The sequence below is a fragment of the Salvelinus fontinalis genome, chromosome 13, assembly GCF_029448725.1.
Source record: "Salvelinus fontinalis isolate EN_2023a chromosome 13, ASM2944872v1, whole genome shotgun sequence".
In the NCBI taxonomy this organism is placed as follows: Eukaryota; Metazoa; Chordata; class Actinopteri; order Salmoniformes; family Salmonidae; genus Salvelinus; species Salvelinus fontinalis.
This window is the reverse complement of record NC_074677.1, coordinates 2,032,627-2,057,715: the sequence shown is the minus strand read 5'-3', so window position 1 is coordinate 2,057,715 and position 25,089 is coordinate 2,032,627. Positions and strand designations below refer to the sequence as shown.

At 47.4% G+C, this 25,089-nt stretch overlaps 1 protein-coding gene across 1 annotated transcript; it reads left to right on the top strand.

Annotated features, from left to right (window-relative positions):
- On the top strand, positions 1-22,245 carry fgl1b (fibrinogen like 1B). The gene is made up of 9 exons (XM_055941269.1): positions 1-60; positions 274-410; positions 2,050-2,129; positions 3,932-4,091; positions 5,428-5,525; positions 7,308-7,396; positions 11,639-11,764; positions 14,669-14,733; positions 21,814-22,245. Exons 1-9 carry the CDS (start codon positions 1-3, stop codon positions 21,998-22,000), a joined length of 1,002 nt encoding a protein of 333 aa, XP_055797244.1. The 3' UTR covers positions 22,001-22,245.
- The last annotated feature ends 2,844 nt before the right edge of the window (positions 22,246-25,089 follow it).

The following is a 25,089-nucleotide window of genomic DNA, read 5'->3' as shown; positions in this document are numbered from 1 at the left end:
ATGCCTCTGATGCTACTGCTGGTGTTGGTGTGCCAAACCATGGCGTCACCTCGACTCTCAGTATGTACCAATCACTGTGGGGAGCATTCTACACATACCATTCGCTGGCTCTGTAATCTTCCTTAGGCCCAGCTTCCTTTCAACGAGAAAGGGTGCTTTGGAAAGCTTCTGTTTAACTGTTTACGAAGCCAATTTCTCTTTGGGGACACAATTCATTGATTTATTGATTGATTGATTGAGTGATTGATTTAAATTTCCTCCATCTCCCCCGAGGCATCAGACCCCTGTGATCTAGAACTAGAGGAGTTGAGACGCGATGTTCGTATTCTGGAGAACAAACTGTTGATCGGGGCATGGCAGCTCAACCATGTCAAGACACACAGCTACATCATCACCCCCCCACTATCCAGGTGTAGCATGACACACTACTACTCTGTAGCTTGTATTCAGTGGAATCTCCCAGAAGCTATCGTTATAGAGTCTCCTCTTTTAATCAACTCTGACCTCAACCCTGACCCTGACGCTAATACCATGGAGTCTCCCCTTCTAATCAACCCTGACCCAGAAGCTAACACTATGGAGTCTCCCCTTCTCATCAACCCTGACCCTGACGCTAACACTACGGAGTCTCCCCTTCTAATCAACCCTGACCTCAACCCTGACCCTGACGCTAACACTATGGAGTCTCCCCTTCTAATCAACCCTGACCTCAACTCTGACCCTGAAGCTAACACTATGGAGTCTCCCCTTCTAATCAACCCTGACCCTGAAGCTAACACTATGGAGTCTCCCCTTCTAATCAACCCTGACCTCAACCCTGACCCTGACGCTAACACTATGGAGTCTCCCCTTCTAATCAACCCTGACCCTGATGCTAACACTACGGAGTCTCCCCTTCTAATCAACCCTGACCTCAACCCTGACCCTGACGCTAAAACTATGGAGTCTCCCCTTCTAATCAACCCTGACCCTGACGCTAACACTATGGAGTCTCCCCTTCTAATCAACCCTGACCCTGACGCTAACACTACGGAGTCTCCCCTTCTAATCAACCCTGACCCTGACGCTAACACTACGGAGTCTCCCCTTCTAATCAACCCTGACCCTGACGCTAACACTATGGAGTCTCCCCTTCTAATCAACCCTGACCCTGACGCTAACACTACGGAGTCTCCCCTTCTAATCAACCCTGATGCTGACGATAACACTATGGAGTCTCCCCTTCTAATCAACCCTGACCTCAACCCTGACCCTGACGCTAACACTATAGAGTCTCCCCTTCTAATCAACCCTGACCCTGAAGACGACACTATAGAGTCTCCCCTTCTAATCAACCCTGACCCTGACGCTAACACTATGGAGTCTCCCCTTCTAATCAACCCTGACCCTGAAGATAACACTATTGAGTCTCCCCTTCTAATCAACCCTGACCTCAACCCTGACCCTGACGCTAATACCATGGAGTCTCCCCTTCTAATCAACCCTGACCCTGACGATATGGAGTCTCCCCTTCTAATCAACCCTGACCCTGACCTCAACCCTGACCCTGACGCTAACACTATAGAGTCTCCCCTTCTGATCAACCCTGACCCTGACGCGAACACTATGGAGTCTCCCCTTCTAATCAACCCTGACCCCAACCCTGACCCCAACCCTGCCTCCGACCCTGACCCCAACCCTGCCTCTGACCCCAACCCTGCCTCCGACCCTGCCTCCGACCCTGACCCCAACCCTGCCTCCGACCCTGACCCCAACCCTGCCTCCGACCCTGACCCCAACCCTGCCTCCGACCCTGACCCCAACCCTGCCTCTGACCCTGACCCCAACCCTGCCTCCGACCCTGACCCCAACCCTGCCTCTGACCCTGACCCCAACCCTGAACCTAACTCTAACCAGTATTTTTAATCTTCTGGGGAGAATTTGATATGTTTATTTTTTATTTTTTACTTTGCTTTATGCATGGACAATAAAGTAAAATTCTTCTTCTTCCTCACCCTGACCTGTAACTCTGGCCCTGACCCCGACCCTGACCTGTAACTCTGGCTCCAGCACCAACCTAACAGAGGAATACAGGACAGGACAGGTAGCATCTCTACCTCCAGCAGGAAGCCTCATCGTACATGACAAAGGTGAGAGATTCATAGCCTTGTTTTGCCAACTCCAACAGTATAGTCATCATTGTCAATGACCAAGACAACACTTAAACTGATTTGGGATCAGGCTAAGAGGTTACATCCTTCGTTAGCCAACAGATCTGACCCACTGGCTTACAGCTGCACTAGGGTCGGACAATGAGAAATTTGTTGTTCTCCTCATCCCTGTATCGAGGTACGTTTTCCCGAGCCATAGGTTGTGCTGTCTCCGTGGTGTCCTAATCTACACAGGAAGTCTGTCTGACCCTAGTGCAGCTGTAAGCAAGCGGATCTGCTAGCTACATCCTCCGGAAACCTTTCAACACCGTCTACTGTATGGCTGTGTCACCAGTCTCTTCTGAGTCTCATGGGACGGGGTCAGAGGGGTAATTGTGTTTGATAGCTGGTTACAGAGGTGACGTAACAAGCATCAGGTCCATTATAACACTGTGACGTAGGGCCATGGGACGGGGTCAGAGAGGTCATTGTGTTTGATAGCTGGTTACAGAGGTGACGTAACAAGCATCAGGTCCATTATAACACAGTGAAGTAGGGCCATGGGACGGGGTCAGAGGTCATTGTGTTTGATAGCTGGTTACAGAGGTGACGTAACAAGCATCAGGTCCATTATAACACAGTGAAGTAGGGCCATGGGATGGGGTCAGAGGTCATTGTGTTTGATAGCTGGTTACAGAGGTGACGTAACAAGCATCAGGTCCGTTATAACACAGTGAAGTAGGGCCATGGGACGGGGTCAGAGGTCATTGTGTTTGATAGCTGGTTACAGAGGTGACGTAACAAGCATCAGGTCCATTATAACACAGTGACGTAGAGGTGGGAGCTAAAAGCAGACATGGACTTTGAGACGGTGTGAGGAGGTTCAGGGGTGAAACACTAGATCAGGACAGGTAGAAACGGCAGGGCTGGAAATAGACACAGAGACACATTCTGATCATGGCTCAGACCTGAACTGAGTCACCCAAACAGAAGATATTATAGCATAGTCATGTCCAATTGGCTATATACTATTGTAGCGACCCGCACAGACAGCCGTGTGTTATGTGTTAGGCTAGTAGGTGGTTGTGTTGTACCTACCAGTACCCAGTGTTCGCGGGGTCCGACATGTCAATCAACCTGCTATCTGCCAATCACGGGAATGCCTGGAATGTTCTGACGCCGGGCATCGTGGTGGTTGGCGGAGTGGCGTGGAGGGGGGGTTGGGCAGGGGGATGGAGCATTAGAGGTTAGGATCAGGTTCAGCCTTTGTCCTCTCTCTTACGTCTGGGCTTCACAAGAGAAGGTCACGGTTGGCTTGTGGGTTATCTTTCATTTATTTGGCGATTTATTTGGCGTGGGCTACGGCCCAAACAGTAGCCTGTGTAAAGTTAGGTTAATAAACCGTCAATTCGTAAACTCAACCCTCTGTCTGGACAGTTGTTTCTTTATGATCTAGCCAGGTCATTACACTATGTCATATTCTACTGTATTTTAGTCAATGCCACTCTGACATTGCACATTCTAATATTTATATATTTCTTAATTCCATTCTTTCACTTTTAGATTCATGTTTATTGTGGCATGTTGTGAGATACAACAGCACTGTTGGAGCTAGGAACACAAGCATTTCACTACACCTGCAATAACATCTACTAAATATGTGTATGTGACCAATAAAATGTGATTTGATTTGTTTTAATAATAATATCTATTTTTTTATGGTAATTGAGTGTTACGCCGTTTCAGTAAAATGTGCCTTCAGAGTAAGTTGTGATTTATATCTCTGCGTGTGTCACCTCCAGACTGCTCTGAGCTGTATGACAGACGAAGGCCAGACTCCGGGTTTTACCGGATCAGACCTAGAGTGGATCAGGAGCCGGTCCTAGTCTACTGTGACATGGACGATGGAGGGGGATGGACTGTTATACAGCGACGAAGACATGGCAGGGTTGACTTCAACAGGTGTGTGTGTGTGTGTGTGTGTGTGTGTGTGTGTGTGTGTGTGTGTGTGTGTGTGTGTGTGTGTGTGTGTGTGTGTGTGTGTGTGTGTGTGTGTGTGTCTTTGGAAAGCTGGCCTGTTTAACCTCTGCAATCAGCTAGTATTTTATCACATGAGCACTGTGGCATCCAGCTACTAGCTACTGTGTGTCAAATCAAATTGTATTAGTCCTCCTCCTTTCCCTGTAGTCCAGAATCATCTCCTTTGTCTTGATCACGTCAGCATAGTGACGTAGGGGGAAGCAGCAAGTGTGAGACTTTACCCAGTGAATGTTCTCTCCTCCATAGAGACTGACCCAGTGAATGCTCTCTCCTCCATAGAGACTGACCCAGTGAATGTTCTAGACTGACCCAGTGAATGTTCTAGACTGACCCAGTGAATGTTCTCTCCTCCATAGAGACTGAACCAGTGAACGTTCTCTCCTCCATAGAGACTGGCCCAGTGAATGTTCTAGACTGACCCAGTGAATGTTCTCTCCTCCATAGAGACTGACCCAGTGAATGTTCTAGACTGACCCAGTGAATGTTCTCTCCTCCATAGAGACTGACCCAGTGAATGTTCTAGACTGACCCAGTGAATGTTCTCTCCTCCATAGAGACTGACCCAGTGAATGTTCTAGACTGAACCAGTGAATGTTCTCTCCTCCATAGAGACTGACCCAGTGAATGTTCTAGACTGAACCAGTGAATGATCTAGACTGAACCAGTGAATGATCTCTCCTCCATAGAGACTGACCCAGTGAATGTTCTAGACTGACCCAGTGAATGCTCTCTCCTCCATAGAGACTGACCCAGTGAATGTTCTCTCCTCCATAGAGACTGACCCAGTGAATGTTCTCTCCTCCATAGAGACTGACCCAGTGAAGGTTCTCTCCTCCGTAGAGACTGACCCAGTGAATGTTCTAGACTAAACCACTGAATGCTCTCTCCTCCGTAGAGACTGACCCAGTGAAGGTTCTCTCCTCCGTAGAGACTGACCCAGTGAATGTTCTAGACTAAACCACTGAATGCTCTCTCCTCCGTAGAGACTGACCCAGTGAAGGTTCTCTCCTCCGTAGAGACTGACCCAGTGAACGTTCTAGACTAAACCAATGAATTTTCTAGACTGACCCAGTGAATGCTCTCTCCTCCATAGAGACTGACCCAGTGAATGTTCTAGACTGACCCAGTGGATGGTCTCTCCTCCATAGAGACTGACCCAGTGAATGTTCTAGACTAAACCAGTGAATGCTCACTCCTCCATAGAGACTGACCCAGTGAATGTTCTAGACTAAACCAGTGAATGCTCTCTCCTCCATAGAGACTGGGTAGACTACAGAGATGGGTTTGGAGACTTTAAGCTGTGGAACGATGAATTCTGGCTGGGCAACGAACACATCCATTCTCTGGTGAAGGAAGGTAAGATCTGGGGCCAATAAGGGGCCAATAAGGGCCAGTAAGAGCCGGTAAGGACCAGTAAGGACCAGTAAGGACCAGTAAGGACCAGTAAGGACCAGTAAGGACCAGTAAGAGCCAGTAAGGACCGGTAAGGACCAGTAAGGACCGGTAAGGACCAGTAAGGACCGGTAAGGACCGGTAAGGACCGTTAAGGACCGGTAAGGACCGGTAAGAGCCGGTAAGAGCCGGTAAGAGCCGGTAAGAGCCAGTAAGGACCAGTAAGAGCCAGTAAGGACCAGTAAGAGCCAGTAAGAGCCAGTAAGGACCGGTAAGGACCGGTAAGGACCGGTAAGGACCGGTAAGGACCGGTAAGGACCGGTAAGGGCCGGTAAGAGCCGGTAAGAGCCAGTAAGGACCAGTAAGAGCCAGTAAGGACCAGTAAGGACCAGTAAGGACCAGTAAGGACCAGTAAGGACCAGTAAGGACCAGTAAGCGAAAGGTCACTGATTTGAACCACTGAGCAATAAAGGTGTGCTCTAGTATGGCACAACTTTTAAAATAGGAACCACTGTATGTGTGTGTGTGTGTGTGTGTGTAATAATGTGTGTGTGTGTGTGTGTAATAATGTGTGTGTGTGTTTAATAATGTGAGCTTGTGTGTGTGTAATAATGTGTGTCTGTTTGTAATGTGTGTGTAATGATGTGTGTGTGTGTGTAATAATGTGTGTGTGTAATGATGTGTGTGTAATGTGTGTGTGTTTGTGTAATAATGTGTGTGTGTGTAATAATGTGTGTGTGTTTGTAATGTGTGCGTGTTTGTAATGTGTGTGTAATAATGTGTGTGTTGTGTGTGTGTGTGTAATAATGTGTGTGTGTGTGTAATGTGTGTGTGTTTGTGTGTAATAATGTGTGTGTGTGAGTGTAATGTGTGTGTGTTTAATAATGTGAGCTTGTGTGTGTGTAATAATGTGTGTGTGTTTAATAATGTGAGCTTGTGTGTGTGTGTGTGTGTAATAATGTGTGTGTGTTTGTAATGTGTGTGTGTGTAATAATGTGTGTGTGTGTGTAATGTGTGTGTGTGTAATAATGTGTGTGTGTGTAATAATGTGTGTGTGTTTAATAATGTGAGCTTGTGTGTGTGTGTGTGTGTAATAATGTGTGTGTGTTTGTAATGTGTGTGTAATGATGTGTGTGTGTGTGTAATAATGTGTGTGTGTGTAATAATGTGTGTGTGTAATGATGTGTGTGTAATGTGTGTGTGTTTGTGTAATAATGTGTGTGTGTGTAATAATGTGTGTGTGTGTGTAATGTGTGTGTGTTTGTGTGTAATAATGTGTGTGTGTGAGTGTAATGTGTGTGTGTTTAATAATGTGAGCTTGTGTGTGTGTAATAATGTGTGTGTGTTTGTAATGTGTGTGTAATGATGTGTGTGTGTGTGTAATAATGTGTGTGTGTGTAATAATGTGTGTGTAATGATGTGTGTGTGTGTAATAATGTGTGTGTGTGTTTGTAATGTGTGCGTGTTTGTAATGTGTGTGTAATAATGTGTGTGTTGTGTGTGTGTGTGTGTGTAAAATAATGTGTGTGTGTGTGTAATGTGTGTGTGTTGTGTGTAATAATGTGTGTGTGTGAGTGTAATGTGTGTGTGTGTGTAATATGTATGTGTGTGTTGTGTGTAATATGTATGTGTGTGTGTGTGTGTAATATCTATGTGTGTGTGTGTGTGTGTGTGTGTGTGTGTGTGTGTGTGTGTGTGTGTGTGTGTGTGTGTGTGTGTGTGTGTGTGTGTGTGTGTCTGTGTGAGGTGGGAACCTGGTGAAGATTGATCTGATGGACTGGAGCGGAGCCAGGACTCATACCTACTACCAGAACTTCAGGATCACAGAGGAGAAGGTAAGATACCTACTACCAGAACGTCAGGATCACAGAGGAGAAGGTAAGATACCTACTACCAGAAATTCAGGATCACAGAGGAGAAGGTAAGATACCTACTACCAGAACTTCAGGATCACAGAGGAGAAGGTAAGATACCTACTACCAGAACTTCAGGATCACAGAGGAGAAGGTAAGATACCTACTACCAGAACTTCAGGATCACAGAGGAGAAGGTAAGATACCTACTACCAGAACTTCAGGATCACAGAGGAGAAGGTAAGATACCTACTACCAGAACTTCAGGATCACAGAGGAGAAGGTAAGATACCTACTACCAGAACTTCAGGATCACAGAGGAGAAGGTAAGATACCTACTACCAGAACTTCAGGATCACAGGTGAGAAGGTAAGATACCTACTACCAGAACTTCAGGATCACAGGTGAGAAGGTAAGATACCTACTACCAGAACTTCAGGATCACAGGTGAGAAGGTAAGATACCTACTACCAGAACTTCAGGATCACAGGTGAGAAGGTAAGATACCTACTACCAGAACTTCAGGATCACAGGTGAGAAGGTAAGATACCTACTACCAGAACTTCAGGATCACAGAGGAGAAGGTAAGATACCTACTACCAGAACTTCAGGATCACAGGTGAGAAGGTAAGATACCTACTACCAGAACTTCAGGATCACAGAGGAGAAGGTAAGATACCTACTACCAGAACTTCAGGATCACAGAGGAGAAGGTAAGATACCTACTACCAGAACTTCAGGATCACAGAGGAGAAGGTAAGATACCTACTACCAGAACTTCAGGATCACAGAGGAGAAGGTAAGATACCTACTACCAGAACTTCAGGATCACAGAGGAGAAGGTAAGATACCTACTACCAGAACTTCGGGATCACAGAGCAGAAGGTAAGATACCTCCTACCAGAACTTCAGGATCACAGAGGAGAAGGTAAGACACTCATACCTACTACCAGAACTTCAGGATCACAGGTGAGAAGGTAAGATACCTACTACCAGAACTTCAGGATCACAGATGAGAAGGTAAGATACCTACTACAAGAACTTCAGGATCACAGAGGAGAAGGTAAGACACTCATACCTACTACCAGTACTTCAGGATCACAGATGAGAAGGTAAGACACTCAGAACACTGTGTATAGTCTGGGGGAGGAGAAGGTAAGACACTCAGAACACTGTGTATAGTCTGGGGGGGGGGGGAGGAGAAGGTAAGACACTCAGAACACTGTGTATAGTCTGGGGGGGGGGGGAGAAGGTAAGACACTCAGAACACTGTGTATAGTCTGGGGGGGGGGGAGGAGAAGGTAAGACACTCAGAACACTGTGTATAGTCTGGGGGGGGGAGAAGGTAAGACACTCAGAACACTGTGTATAGTCTGGGGGGGGGGGAGGTAAGACACTCAGAACACTGTGTATAGTCTGGGGGGGGGGGGAGAAGGTAAGACACTCAGAACACTGTGTATAGTCTGGGGGGGGGAGAAGGTAAGACACTCAGAACACTGTGTATAGTCTGGGGGGGAGGAGGAGAAGGTAAGACACTCAGAACACTGTGTATAGTCTGGGGGGGGGGAGAAGGTAAGACACTCAGAACACTGTGTATAGTCTGGGGGGGAGGAGGAGAAGGTAAGACACTCAGAACACTGTGTATAGTCTGGGGGAGGAGAAGGTAAGACACTCAGAACACTGTGTATAGTCTGGGGGGGGGGGGAGAAGGTAAGACACTCAGAACACTGTGTATAGTCTGGGGGAGGAGAAGGTAAGACACTCAGAACACTGTGTATAGTCTGGGGGGGGGGGGGAGAAGGTAAGACACTCAGAACACTGTGTATAGTCTGGGGGGGGGGGGGTAAGACACTCAGAACACTGTGTATAGTCTGGGGGAGGGGGGAGAAGGTAAGACACTCGGAACACTGTGTATAGTCTGGGGGGGGGGGGAGAAGGTAAGACACTCAGAACACTGTGTATAGTCTGGGGGGGGGGGGAGGAGAAGGTAAGACGCTCAGAACACTGTGTATAGTCTGGGGGGGGGGGGAGAAGGTAAGACACTCAGAACACTGTGTATAGTCTGGGGGGGGAGGAGAAGGTAAGACACTCAGAACACTGTGTATAGTCTGGGGGGGAGAAGGTAAGACACTCGGAACACTGTGTATAGTCTGGGGGGGGGGAGGTAAGACACTCAGAACACTGTGTATAGTCTGGGGGGGGGGGGGGGGAGAAGGTAAGACACTCAGAACACTGTGTATAGTCTGGGGGGGGGGGGGGAGAAGGTAAGACACTCAGAACACTGTGTATAGTCTGGGGGGGGGAGGAGAAGGTAAGACACTCAGAACACTGTGTATAGTCTGGGGGGGGGGAGTAAGACACTCAGAACACTGTGTATAGTCTGGGGGTGGAGAAGGTAAGACACTCAGAACACTGTGTATAGTCTGGGGGGGGGGGGGGGGAGGTAAGACACTCAGAACACTGTGTATAGTCTGGGGGGGGGGGAGAAGGTAAGACACTCAGAACACTGTGTATAGTCTGGGGGGGGGGGGGGGAGAAGGTAAGACACGCAGAACACTGTGTATAGTCTGGGGGGGGGGGGGAGGTAAGACACTCAGAACACTGTGTATAGTCTGGGGGAGGAGAAGGTAAGACACTCAGAACACTGTGTATAGTCTGGGGGGAGGAGAAGGTAAGACACTCAGAACACTGTGTATAGTCTGGGGGAGGGGGGAGAAGGTAAGACACTCAGAACACTGTGTATAGTCTGGGGGGGAGGAGAAGGTAAGACACTCAGAACACTGTGTATAGTCTGGGGGGGGAGGAGAAGGTAAGACACTCAGAACACTGTGTATAGTCTGGGGGGGGGGGAGGTAAGACACTCAGAACACTGTGTATAGTCTGGGGGAGGAGAAGGTAAGACACTCAGAACACTGTGTATAGTCTGGGGGGGGGGGGGGAGGAGAAGGTAAGACACTCAGAACACTGTGTATAGTCTGGGGGGGGAGAAGGTAAGACACTCAGAACACTGTGTATAGTCTGGGGGGGAGGAGAAGGTAAGACACTCAGAACACTGTGTATAGTCTGGGGGGGGGGAGGAGAAGGTAAGACACTCAGAACACTGTGTATAGTCTGGGGGAGGAGGAGAAGGTAGGACACTGGCTTGTAATGGTCTGTGGGATAGTTCCCAGGAGAGTGGAGGCTGTTATAGCAGCAATGTTCCAACATCTAGTGGAAAGCCTTCCCAGAAGAGTGGAGGCTGTTATAGCAGCAATGTTCCAACATCTAGTGGAAAGCCTTCCCAGAAGAGTGGAGGCTGTTATAGCAGTAATGTTCCAACATCTAGTGGAAAGCCTTCCCAGAAGAGTGGAGGCTGTTATAGCAGCAATGTTCCAACATCTAGTGGAAAGCCTTCCCAGAAGAGTGGAGGCTGTTATAGCAGCACTGTTCCAACATCTAGTGGAAAGCCTTCCCAGAAGAGTGGAGGCTGTTATAGCAGCAATGTTCCAACATCTAGTGGAAAGCCTTCCCAGGAGAGTGGAGGCTGTTATAGCAGCAATGTTCCAACATCTAGTGGAAAGCCTTCCCAGAAGAGTGGAGGCTGTTATAGCAGCAAAGGGGGACTGACTCCATATCAATGCCCACGATTTTGGAATGAGATGTTCGACGAGCAGGTGTCCACACACGGTGTATTAAGAACAAGAAGAGAGCCAAAAACAACTGGCATATGAAATGTGGAGTTGCTACATCTTAATATGTAACATGTGTTCATCATTCCTGCTGGTTTTGGATTGTACTGGTTTTAAAGCGGTGGTTCCATCTGAGTTCATGGATGAAAAGTTAATGGATCAGGGTTGAAGAGTTCATGAACTGTCTCTGTTGGAGAAACTCTTTGTATTTGATGCAGCGTGTGACTTTCCTTTAGAAGGCTTTAGAAGCTCTCTCTCTCTCTCTCTCTCTCTCTCTCTCTCTCTCTCTCTCTCTCTCTCTCTCTCTCATCTCTTCTCCTCTCTCTCTCCTCTCTCTCTCTCTCCTCTCTCTCTCCTCTCTCTCCCCTCTCTCTCCCTCTCTCTCTCTCCCTCTCTCTCCCTCTCTCTCTCCCCTCTCTCTCTCTCTCTCTCTCTCTCTCTCTCTCTCTCTCTCTCTCTCTCTCTCTCTCCTCTCTTCTCTCTCTCTCTCTCTCACTCTCTCTCTCTCTCTCTCATCTCCTCTCCTCTCTCTCCTCCCCCCCCCCCCCCCCCCCAGGATAACTATCGTCTATGGTATGGTGTGTCTAGTGGTCGTGGAGGAGATGCTTTATCAGGAGGAGGGGGGATGGTGGAGAGGTGGTCTTCCTCACTCAGTGGGATGCAGTTCAGCACCAGAGATCAGGTTAGTCACAACTACCTAATCAATCAATCAATCAATCAATCAATCAATCAATCCCAGGTTAGTCACAACTACCTAATCAATCAATCAATCAATCAATCAATCAATCCCAGGTTAGTCACAACTACCTAATCAATCAATCAATCAATCAATCATTCAATCAATCAATCAATCATTCCCAGGTTAGTCACAACTACCTAATCAATCAATCAATCAATCATTCCCAGGTTAGTCACAACTACCTAATCAATCAATCAATCAATCATTCCCAGGTTAGTCACAACTACCTAATCAATCAATCAATCAATCATTCCCAGGTTAGTCACATCTACCCAATCAATCAATCAATCAATCAATCCCAGGTTAGTCACATCTACCCAATCAATCAATCAATCAATCAATCATTCCCAGGTTAGTCACATCTACCCAATCAATCAATAAATCAATCAATCAATCATTCCCAGGTTAGGCACATCTACCCAATCAATCAATCAATCAATCATTCCCAGGTTAGTCACATCTACCCAATCAATCAACCAATCATTCCCAGGTTAGTCACAGCTACCTAATCAATCAATCAATCATTCCCAGGTTAGTCACAGCTACCCAATCAATCATTCCCAGGTTAGTCACAACTACCTAATCAATCAATCAATCATTCCCAGGTTAGTCACATCTACCCAATCAATCAATCAATCATTCCCAGGTTAGTCACATCTATCCAATCAATCAACCAATCATTCCCAGGTTAGTCACATCTACCCAATCAATCAATCATTCCCAGGTTAGTCAATGCTATCTAATCAATCAACCATTCCCAGGTTAGTCACATCTACCCAATCAATCAACCAATCATTCCCAGGTTAGTCACATCTATCCAATCAATCAACCAATCATTCCCAGGTTAGTCACATCTACCCAATCAATCAATCAATCATTCCCAGGTTAGTCACATCTACCCAATCAATCAATCAATCATTCACAGGTTAGTCACATCTACCCAATCAATCAATCATTCCCAGGTTAGTCAATGCTATCTAATCAATCAATCATTCCCAGGTCAGTCACATCTACCCAATCAATCAACCAATCATTCCCAGGTTAGTCACATCTACCCAATCAATCAACCAATCATTCCCAGGTTAGTCTCATCTATCCAATCAATCAACCAATCATTCCCAGGTTAGTCACATCTACCCAATCAATCAATCAATCATTCACAGGTTAGTCACATCTACCCAATCAATCAACCAAGCATTCCCAGGTTAGTCACAGCTACCTAATCAATCATTCCCAGGTTAGTCACAGCTACCTAATCAATCAACCAATTATTCCCAGGTTAGTCACATCTACCCAATCAATCAACCAATCATTCCCAGGTTAGTCACAGCTATCTAATCAATCATTCCCAGGTTAGTCACAGCTACCTAATCAATCATTTCCAGGTTAGTCACAGCTAACCAATCAATCAACCAATCATTCCCAGGTTAGTCACAGCTACCTAACCAATCATTCCCAGGTTAGTTACAGCTACCTAATCAATCATTCACAGGTTAGTCACAGCTAACCAATCAATCAACCAATCATTCCCAGGTTATTCACAGCTACCTAATCAATCATTCCCAGGTTAGTCACAGCTAACCAATCAATCAACCAATAATTCCCAGGTTAGTCACAGCTACCTAATTAATCATTCCTAGGTTAGTCACAGCTACCTAATCAATTATTCCATGGTTAGTCACATCTACCTAATCAATCATTCCCAGGTTAGTCACAGCTACCTAATCAATAATTCCCAGGTTAGTCACATCTACCTAATCAATCATTCCCAGGTTAGTCACAGCTACCTAATCAATCATTCCCAGGTTAGTCACAGCTACCTAATCAATAATTCCCAGGTTAGTCACAGCTACCTAATCAATAATTCCCAGTTTAGTCACATCTACCTAATCAATCATTCCCAGGTTAGTCACAGCTACCTAATCAATCATTCCCAGGTTAGTCACATCTACCTAATCAATCATTCCCAGGTTAGTCACAGCTACCTAATCAATAATTCCCAGGTTAGTCACAGCTACCTAATCAATAATTCCCAGTTTAGTCACATCTACCTAATCAATCATTCCCAGGTTAGTCACATCTACCTAATCAATCATTCCCAGGTTAGTCACAGCTACCTAATCAATAATTCCCAGGTTAGTCACATCTACCTAATCAATAATTCCCAGGTTAGTCACAGCTACCTAATCAATAATTCCCAGGTTAGTCACATCTACCTAATCAATAATTCCCAGGTTAGTCACAGCTACCTAATCAATCATTCCCAGTTTAGTCACAGCTAACCAATCAATAATTCCCAGGTTAGTCACATCTACCTAATCAATAATTCCCAGGTTAGTCACATCTACCTAATCAATAATTCCCAGGTTAGTCACATCTACCTAATCAATAATTCCCAGGTTAGTCACAGCTACCTAATCAATAATTCCCAGGTTAGTCACAGCTACCTAATCAATAATTCCCAGGTTAGTCACATCTACCTAATCAATAATTCCCAGGTTAGTCACATCTACCTAATCAATAATTCCCAGGTTAGTCACATCTACCTAATCAATAATTCCCAGGTTAGTCACATCTACCTAATCAATAATTCCCAGGTTAGTCACAGCTAACCAATCAATAATTCCCAGGTTAGTCACATCTACCTAATCAATAATTCCCAGGTTAGTCACAGCTACCTAATCAATAATTCCCAGGTTAGTCACATGCCAGTATGTGATGAAGGCACCTCTTATTGTAGACACATTTGGAGACACTCATAGTGTATTGGGCACAGTGAAGAGCACTACATTTTGGCAGGTAAAAGCACAATGTAAATATAATGTTTTATCCTGATGATTCCTATAGGACCATGACCGCTACCTACAGGGCAGCTGTGCCCAGGAGAACAGAGGAGGCTGGTGGTACAACAGGTGGGTGAGGAGACTAATGCAGCCTCTCGCTTCTCACATTTCAGCTTTTTCATTTGTAATTCATTAGTAAACATTTCTAAAAACATACATTAATTCCACTTTGATATTATTGGGTGTTGCGTGTAGGTCAGTGACACAAAATCTAAATAAAATCAATTTTAAAAGTTGTAACACAACAAAATGTGGAACATCAAAATCAAATGTATTTATATAGCCCTTCTGACATCAGCTGATATCTCAAAGTGCTGTACAGAAACCCAGCCTAAAACCCCAAACAGCAAGCAATGCAGGTGTAGAAGCACGGTGGCTAGGAAAAGCTCCCTAGAAAGGCCAGAACCTAGGAAGAAACCTAGATAGGAACCAGGCTATAAGGAGTGGCCAGTCCTCTTCTGGCTGTGCCGGGTGGAGATTATAACAGAACATGGCAAAGATGTTCAAATGTTCATAGATGACCAGCAGGGACAAATAATAATAATCACAGTGGTTGTAGAGGGTGCAGCAAGTCAGCACCTCAGGAGTAAATGTCAGTTGGCTTTTCATAGCCGATCATTAAGAGTATCTCTACCGCTCCTGCTGTCTCTAGAGAGTTGAAAACAGCAGGTCTGGGACAGGTAGCACGTCCGGTGTACAGGTCAGGGTTCCATAGCCGCAGCCAGAACAGTTGAAACTGGAGCAGCAGCACGGCTAGGTGGACTGGGGACAGCAAGGAGTCATCATGCCAGGTAGTCCTGAGGCATGGTCCTAGGGCATTGGGTCCTCAGAGAGAGAGAAGGAAGGAAAGAAAGTAAGAAAGAAAGAAAGAAGAGAGAGAATTAGAGAGAGCAAATTTAAATTCACACAGGACACCGGACAGGACAGGAGAAATACTCCAGATATAACAAACTGACCCTAGCCCCCCAACACATAAACTACTGCAGCATAAATACTGGAGGCTGAGACAGGAGGGGTCAGGAGACACTGTGGCCCCATCCAATGATACCCCCGGACAGGGCCAAACAGGCAGGATATAACCCCACCCACTTTGCCAAAGCACAGCCCCCACACCACTAGAGGGATAACTTCAACCACCAACTTACCATCCTGAGACAAGGCTGAGTATAGCCCACAAAGATCTCCGCCATGGCACAACCCAAGGGGGGGCACCAATACTTTCTGAAGTCACTGTACATCATCTAATTAGATTGTATTTGTAAAGTCATCAACAGCTATTGTTTCAATTCAACCCAGATTTCAACTAAAAATAGACAATACATATACAGTTGAAGTCAGAAGTTTACATACACCTTAGCCAAATACATGTAAACTCAGTTTTTCACAATTCCTGACATTAAATCCCAGTAACAATTCCCTGGCTTAGGTCAGTTAGGATCACCACTTTATTTTAAGAATGTGAAATGTCAGAATAATAGTAGAGAGAAGGATTTATTTCAGCCTCCCCTATTTTCCTCCAAACATAACGATGGTCATTATGGCCAAACAGCTCTATTTTTGTTTCATCAGACCAGAGGACATTTCTCCAAAAAGTACGATCTTTGTCCCCATGTGCAGTTGCAAACCGTAGCCTGGCTTTTTTATTGCGGTTTTGAAGCAGTGGCTTCTTCCTTGCTGAGTGGCCTTTCAGGTTATGTCGATATAGGACTCATTGTACTGTGGATATAGATACTTTTGTACCTGTTTCCTCCAGCATCTTCACAAGGTCCTTTGCTGTTGTTCTGGGATTGATTTGTACTTTTCGCACCAAAGTACGTTCATCTCTAGGAGACAGAACGCGTCTCCTTCCAAAGCGGTATGACGGCTGCGTGGTCCCATGGTGTTTATACTTGCGTACTATTGTTTGTACAGATGAACGTGGTACCGTCAGACGTTTGGAAATTGCTCCCAAGGATGAACCAGACTTGTGGAGGTCTACAATTTATTTTCTGAGGTCTTGGCTGATTTCTTTTGATTTTCCCATTATGTCAAGCAAAGAGGCACTGAGTTTGAAGGTAGGCCTTGAAATACATCCACAGGTACACCTCCAATTGACTCAAATGATATCAATCAGCCTATCAGAAGCTTCTAAAGCCATGACATCATTTTCTGGAATTTTCCAAGCTGTTTAAAGGCACCGTCAACTTAGTGTATGTAAATTTCTGACCCATTGGAATTGTGAAACAGTGAATTATAAGTGAAATAATCTGTCTGTAAACAATTGTTGGAAAAATGACTTGTGTCCTGCACAAAGTAGATGTCCTAACTGACTTGCCAAAACTATAGTTTGCTAACAAGAAATTTGTGGAGTGGTTGAAAAACGAGTTTTATTGACTCCAACCTAAGTTTATGTAAACTTCCGACTTCAACTGTACGTCTAGGGTTTCAAGCTCTGGTTGATTTCAAATGTAATCTTCAAGTTATTGATGAATATCTCAAATGTACTAATTGATAAATAAAATATTATTTTGAGGATTTTTTTTTAAAACAATGTAGAATCTTTGTAAAATATATCCTAAATATGACTGGTGGAGTTATGTCACACATGCAGCTAACATAAACACATAGAAATGTCTGCTCTACCCAAAATTACAACCTACTAACTGCAGCATTACCACAGAAATGGAAGAGGCAAGTGGAAGGAGGAAAAAGTCAGGAACTTGTCTGTCGGATTAAAGACTGTAATTGGTTAAAGAAGATTGTGATAAATAAAAAAGTATATAAGTTTAATTTAGTTCCATATAGAATGCAAAATAGTTGGGAAGAGATTTTTGACGTGCCGATTCCATGGCTAATGAACTGATACATAAAACGACGCCGGATTCAAAACTTAGTTTTGCAATTAAAAAGATTGTACAAACTTCTCTATTTGGGGGATACATCCTTCCCAGCTCTGCAGATTTTGCTGCGAAGAGACAGAATCATTAGATCGTTTGTTTTGGTATTGTCCATATGTAGCTTGTTTTTGGTCGCAGGTTCAGGAATGACTGAAGAATTGCAGCATTTACCTGGAGCTCACTCTGCAGATAACAATACTGGGTGTCTTGAAAAGCCATAGAGCCTAGCACTATGGAACATAAGGAAAGGGAGGAGCCTAGCACTATGGAACATAAGGAAAGGGAGGAGCCTAGCACTATGGAACATAAGGAAAGGGAGGAGCCTAGCACTATGGAACATAAGGAAAGGGAGGAGCCTAGCACTATGGAACATACGGAAAGGGAGGAGCCTAGCACTATGGAACATAAGGAAAGGGAGGAGCCTAGCACTATGGAACATAGGGAAAGGGAGGAGCCTAGCACTATGGAACATACGGAAGGGGAGGAGTCTAGCACTATGGAACATAAGGAAAGGGAGGAGCCTAGCACTATGGAACATAAGGAAAAAGGAGGGGCCTAGCACTATGGATCATAAGGAAAGGGAGGAGTCTAGTACTATGGAACTTAAGGAAAGGGAGGAGCCTAGCACTATGGAACCTAAGGAAAGGGAGGAGCCTAGCACTATGGAACATAAGGAAAGGGAGGAGCCTAGCACTATGGAACATAAGGAAAGGGAGGAGCCTAGCACTATGGAACATAGGGAAAGGGAGGAGCCTAACACTATGGAACATAAGGACAGGGAGGAGCCTAGCACTATGGAACATAAGGAAAGGGAGGAGTCTAGCACTATGGAACATAAGGAAAGGGAGGAGCCTAGCACTATGGAACATAAGGAAAGGGAGGAGCCTAGCACTATGGAACATAAGGAAAGGGAGGAGTCTAGCACTATGGAACATAAGGAAAGGGAGGAGCCTAGCACTATGGAACATAAGGAAAGGGAGGAGCCTAGCACTATGGAACATAGGGAAGGGGAGGAGCCTAGCACTATGGAACATAAGGAAAGGGAGGAGCCTAGCACTATGGAACATAAGGAAAGGGAGGAGCCTAGCACTATGGAACATAAGGAAAGGGAGGAGCCTAGCACTATGGAACATAAGGAAAGGGAGGATTCTAGCACTGTGGAACATAAGGAAAGGGAGGAGCCTAGCACTATGGAACATAAGGAAAGGGAGGAGCCTAGCACTATGAAACATAAGGAAAGGGAGGAGCCTAGCTCTATGGAACATAAGGAAAGGGAGGAGCCTAGCACTATGGAACATAAGGAAAGGGAGGAGCCTAGCACTATGGAACAGACGGAAAGGGAGGAGCCTAGCACTATGGAACATACGGAAAGGGAGGAGCCTAGCACTATGGAACATGCGGAAAGGGAGGAGCCTAGCACTATGGAACAGACGGAAAGGGAGGAGCCTAGCACTATGGAACAGACGGAAAGGGAGGAGCCTAGCACTATGGAACATACGGAAAGGGAGGAGCCTAGCACTATGGAACATACGGAAAGGGAGGAGCCTAGCACTATGGAACATACGGAAAGGGAGGAGCCTAGCACTATGGAACATAAGGAAAGGGAGGAGCCTAGCACTATGGAACATGCGGAAAGGGAGGAGCCTAGCACTATGGAACATACGGAAAGGGAGGAGCCTAGCACTATGGAACATACGGAAAGGGAGGAGCCTAGCACTATGGAACATAAGGAAAGGGAGGAGCCTAGCACTATGGAACAGACCGAAAGGGAGGAGCCGAGCACTATGGAACATCCTTAAAGGGAGGAGCCTAGCACTATGGAACATAAGGAAAGGGAGGAGCCTAGCACTATGGAACATAAGGAAAGGGAGGAGCCTAGCACTATGGAACATAAGGAAAGGGAGGAGCCTAGCACTATGGAACATACGGAAAGGGAGGAGCCTAGCACTATGGAACAGACGGAAAGGGAGGAGCCTAACACTATGGAACATAGGGAAAGGGAGGAGCCTAGCACTATGGAACATACGGAAAGGGAGGAGCCTAGCACTATGGAACAGACGGAAAGGGAGGAGCCGAGCACTATGGAACATACGGAAAGGGAGGAGCCTAGCACTATGGAACAGACGGAAAGGGAGGAGCCGAGCACTATGGAACAGACGGAAAGGGAGGAGCCGAGCACTATGGAACATACGGAAAGGGAGGAGCCTAGCACTATGGAACATAAGGAAAGGGAGGAGCCTAACACTATGGAACATAGGGAAAGGGAGGAGCCTAGCACTATGGAACATACGGAAAGGGAGGAGCCTAGCACTATGGAACAGACGGAAAGGGAGGAGCCGAGCACTATGGAACATACGGAAAGGGAGGAGTCTAGCACTATGGAACATAAGGAAAGGGAGGAGCCGAGCACTATGGAACATAGGGAAAGGGAGGAGCCGAGCACTATGGATCATAAGGAAAAAGGAGGAGCCTAGCACTATGGAACAGACGGAAAGGGAGGAGTCTAGCACTATGGAACATAGGGAAAGGGAGGAGCCTAGCACTATGGATCATAAGGAAAAAGGAGGAGCCTAGCACTATGGAACATAAGGAAAGGGAGGAGCCGAGCACTATGGATCATAACGAAAAAGGAGGAGCCTAGCACTATGGATCATACGGAAAGGGAGGAGTCTAGCACTATGGAACATAGGGAAAGGGAGGAGCCTAGCACTATGGAACATACAGAAAGGGAGGAGCCTAGCTCTATGGAACATACAGAAAGGGAGGAGCCTGGCACTATGGAACATACAGAAAGGGAGGAGCCTAGCACTATGGAACATAAGGAAAGGGAGGAGCCTAGCACTATGGAACATAAGGAAAGGGAGGAGCCTAGCACTATGGAACATAGGGAAAGGGAGGAGCCTAGCACTATGAAACATAAGGAAAGGGAGGAGCCTAGCACTATGGAACATAAGGAAAGGGAGGAGCCTAGCACTATGGAACATAAGGAAAGGGAGGAGCCTAGCACTATGGAACATACGGAAAGGGAGGAGCCTAGCACTATGGAACATACGGAAAGGGAGGAGCCTAGCACTATGGAACATAAGGAAAGGGAGGAGCCTAGCACTATGGAACATACGGAAAGGGAGGAGCCTAGCACTATGGAACATAAGGAAAGGGAGGAGCCTAGCACTATGAAACATAAGGAAAGGGAGGAGCCTAGCACTATGGAACATAAGGAAAGGGAGGAGCCTAGCACTATGGAACATAAGGAAAGGGAGGAGCCTAGCACTATGGAACATAAGGAAAGGGAGGAGCCTAGCACTATGGAACAGACGGAAAGGGAGGAGTCTAGCACTATGGAACAGACGGAAAGGGAGGAGCCTAGCACTATGGAACCTAAGGAAAGGGAGGAGCCTAGCACTATGAAACATAAGGAAAGGGAGGAGCCTAGCACTATGAAACATAAGGAAAGGGAGGAGCCTAGCACTATGGAACAGACGGAAAGGGAGGAGCCTAGCACTATGGAACAGACGGAAAGGGAGGAGCCTAGCACTATGGAACAGACGGAAAGGGAGGAGTCTAGCACTATGGAACAGACGGAAAGGGAGGAGCCTAGCACTATGGAACATAAGGAAAGGGAGGAGTCTAGCACTATGGAACAGACGGAAAGGGAGGAGCCTAGCACTATGGAACATAAGGAAAGGGAGGAGCCTAGCACTATGGAACATAAGGAAAGGGAGGAGCCTAGCACTATGGAACATAAGGAAAGGGAGGAGTCTATCACTATGAAACATACAGAAAGGGAGGAGCCTAGCACTATGGAACATAAGGAAAGGGAGGAGCCTAGCTCTATGGAACATACAGAAAGGGAGGAGCCTAGCTCTATGGAACATACGGAAAGGGAGGAGCCTAGCACTATGGAACATACAGAAAAGGAGAAGCCTAGCACTATGGAACATACGGAAAGGGAGGAGCATATGGCTCTGTGTCCATCTCTTTCTCTTGGCTAGGCTTAACAGTGTAACACCATAAATGTCTATGTCCCACTCTGTGTATCCAACCAGATCTCCCTCCTGGCAGCGCTTGGTCCTGGTGCTCCAACTCTGTACATGTTGTGTTCCTTTCCTCCTCCCTCTCCAGCTGTCATGTCTTCCTGTCTGTCACTCTCTCTTTATCCGTGTTGCTTACTATCTCTTGGCTGCACTTGATAAGCTCTAACACTGTAATGTATTTCTCTTGCTCTGTACTCAGATCTCAGTACATGTGTTGTGTGTTCAACCTGTCTCTCCAGGTGTCATGCAGCCAACCTGAATGGGAAGTTCTACCGCGGCGGAGTCTACAAGGGTCTCTATGACAACGGTGTGGTGTGGGGCACCTGGAGAGGCCTGTGGTACTCCATCCGACACACCACCATCAAACTACGGCCCCTGATCTCCCTGGACAGCCTGGCAGGCAGCGGAGCAGGGCCAGATGGGTAGATGGGTCCAGGAAATACCGAGGCTTCAGCCAGCGCTAGGCCTCAACACATGGAGACACCCAACCACCTGCTCTAGATTGTATTAGAGGCAACTAGTAGGGCTTTAAAAAAAACATTATTTTAAAATATGTTTTCATTTATTGTTTGTTATTTTCCCATCTTTTGTCAAATTCTTTGTAAATATATAAAATGTTAATGAGAATTTGTCTTTCCAGTTTCATAGTATAGTTGACACATTAAGCTCACAGCAGGGGAATTATATAGTTCAGACGTATATATGATTTGAACTAAATGCAATTATGCAATAATAATAAATGAGAGTTATAAACTAACACGTCTCCCTGATGTTTACATGATCAGTATAAACCAACACGTCTCCCTGATGTTTACATGATCAGTATAAACCAACACGTCTCCCTGATGTTTACATGAGCAGTAAGGTTGAAAGGTGAAAAGACAAGCCGCCATCTTGTAAAAAAGGTCAGTGGAAAGTTCTCTTTGGGTAACAGACTACGTTCACATTGCCCCTGAACAATAAACACGCACACGTGAATCACCCGTAACTGTGATGAGCAACACAAACACATCAATCAAATGTAATACATTTAAATAGTCCCGTGATATGGCCTCAGTAGACAGAGCCCACACCACAGTGTAGGACAGTTACAGTGATAGTAGAGATATTGGCTACCCTTGGAAAAGTAAGGTTAAAATAGTCAGGCTTAAATAGTCAGGTTAAAACAGTCAGGTTAAAATAGTCCGGTTTAAACAGTCAGGTTTAAACAGTCAGGTTAAATCAGTCAGGTTAAAATAGTCAGGTTTAAACAGTCAGGTTTAAACAGTCAGGTTGAAACAGTCAGGTTTAATTAGTCAGGTTGAAACAGTCAGGTTAAAACAGTCAGTTTGAAACCATCAGCAACCAGCCCCAGAACCAGCCCCAGGACCAGCCCATCAGCAACCAGCCAATCAGCAACCAACTCATCAGCAGCCAGCCCCAGGACCAGCCCATCAGCAACCAGCCCAAGGACCAGCCCCAGGACCAGCCTGTCAGCAACCAGCCCCAGGACTAGCCCATCAGCAACCAGCCCATCAGAAACCAGCCCCAGGACCAGCCCGTCAGCAACCAGCCCAAGGACCAACCCGTCAGCGACCAGCCCCAGGACCAGCCCATCAGCAACCAGCCCCAGTACCAGCCCCAGGACCAGCCCATCAGCAACCAGCCCATCAGCAACCAGTCCATCAGCAATCAGCCCCAGGACCAGCCCATTGGCAACCAGCCCCAGGACCAGCCCATCAGCAACCAGCCCCAGGACCAGCCTGTCAGCAACCAGCCCCAGGACCAGCCTGTCAGCAACCAGCCCATCAGCAACCAGCCCCAGGACCAGCCCATCAGCAACCAGTCCCAGGACCAGCCCCAGGACAAGCCCATCAGCAACCAGCCCATCAGCAACCAGTCCATCAGCAATCAGCCCCAGGACCAGCCCATTGGCAACCAGCCCCAGGACCAGCCCATCAGCAACCAGCCCCAGGACCAGCCTGTCAGCAACCAGCCCCAGGACCAGCCTGTCAGCAACCAGCCCATCAGCAACCAGCCCCAGGACCAGCCCATCAGCAACCAGTCCCAGGACCAGCCCCAGGACCAGCCCATCAGCAACCAGCCCAAGGACCAGCCCATCAGCAGCCAGCCCCAGGAAAAGCCTGTCAGCAACCAGCCCATCAGCAACCAGCCCCAGGACCAGCCCATCAGCAACCAGTCCCAGGACCAGCCCATCAGCAACCAGTCCCAGGACCAGCCCCAGGACCAGCCCATCAGCAACCAGCCCCAGGACAAGCCCATCAGCCACCAGAACATCAGCAACCAGCCCCAGGACCATCCCATCAGCAACCAGCCCATCAGCAGCCAGCCCCAGGAACAGCCCCAGGACCAGCCTGTCAGCAACCAGCCCAAGGACCAGCCCATCAGCAACCACACCCAGGACCAGTCTGTCAGCAACCAGCCCAAGGACCAGCCCATCAGCAACCAGCCCCAGGACCAGCCTGTCAGCAACCAGCCCCAGGACCAGCCCATCAGCAACCAGCCCCAGGACCAGCCCATCAGCAACCAGCCCCAGGACCAGCCCCAGGACCAGCCAATCAGCAACCAGCCCATCAGCAACCAGCCCCAGGACCAGCCCCAGGACCAGACCATCAGCAACCAGCCCATCAGCCACCAGAACATCAGCAACCAGCCCCAGGACCAGCCAATCAGAAACCAGCCCAAGGACCAGCCCCAGGACCAGCCTGTCAGCAACCAGCCCAAGGACCAACCCGTCAGCCCCAGGACCAGCCCGTCAGCAGTCAGCCCCAGGACCAGCCCATCAGCCCCAAGACCAGCCCATCAGCAACCAGCCCATCAGCAACCAGCCCCAGGACCAACCCATCAGCAACCAGCCCCAGGACCAGCCCCAGGACCAGCCTGTCAGCAACCAGCCCAAGGACAAACCCGTCAGCGACCAGCCCCAGGACCAGCCCATCAGCAACCAGCCCCAGGACCAGCCCATCAGCAACCAGCCCATCAGCAACCAGTCCATCAGCAACCAGCCCCAGGACCAGCCCATCAGCAACCAGCCCCAGGACCAGCCCATCAGCAACCAGCCCCAGGACCAGCCTGTCAGCAACCAGCCCATCAGCAACCAGCCCCAGGACCAGCCCATCAGCAACCAGCCCATCAGCAACCAGCCCCAGGACCAGCCCCAAGACAAGCCCATTAGCAACCAGCCCAAGGACTAGCCCATCAGCAGCCAGCCCCAGGACAAGCCCATCAGCCACCAGAACATCAGCAACCAGCCCCAGGACCAGCCCATCAGCAACCAGCCCCAGGACCAGCCCCAGGACCATCCCATCAGGAGCCAGCCCCAGGACCATTCGATCAGGAGCCAGCCCATTAGCAACCAGCCCCAGGACCAGCCCCAGGACCATCCCATCAGCAACCAGCCCATCAGCAGCCAGCCCCAGGAACAGCACTAGGACCAGCCTGTCAGCAACCAGCCCAAGGACCAGCCCATCAGCAACCAGCCCCAGGACCAGTCTGTCAGCAACCAGCCCAAGGAC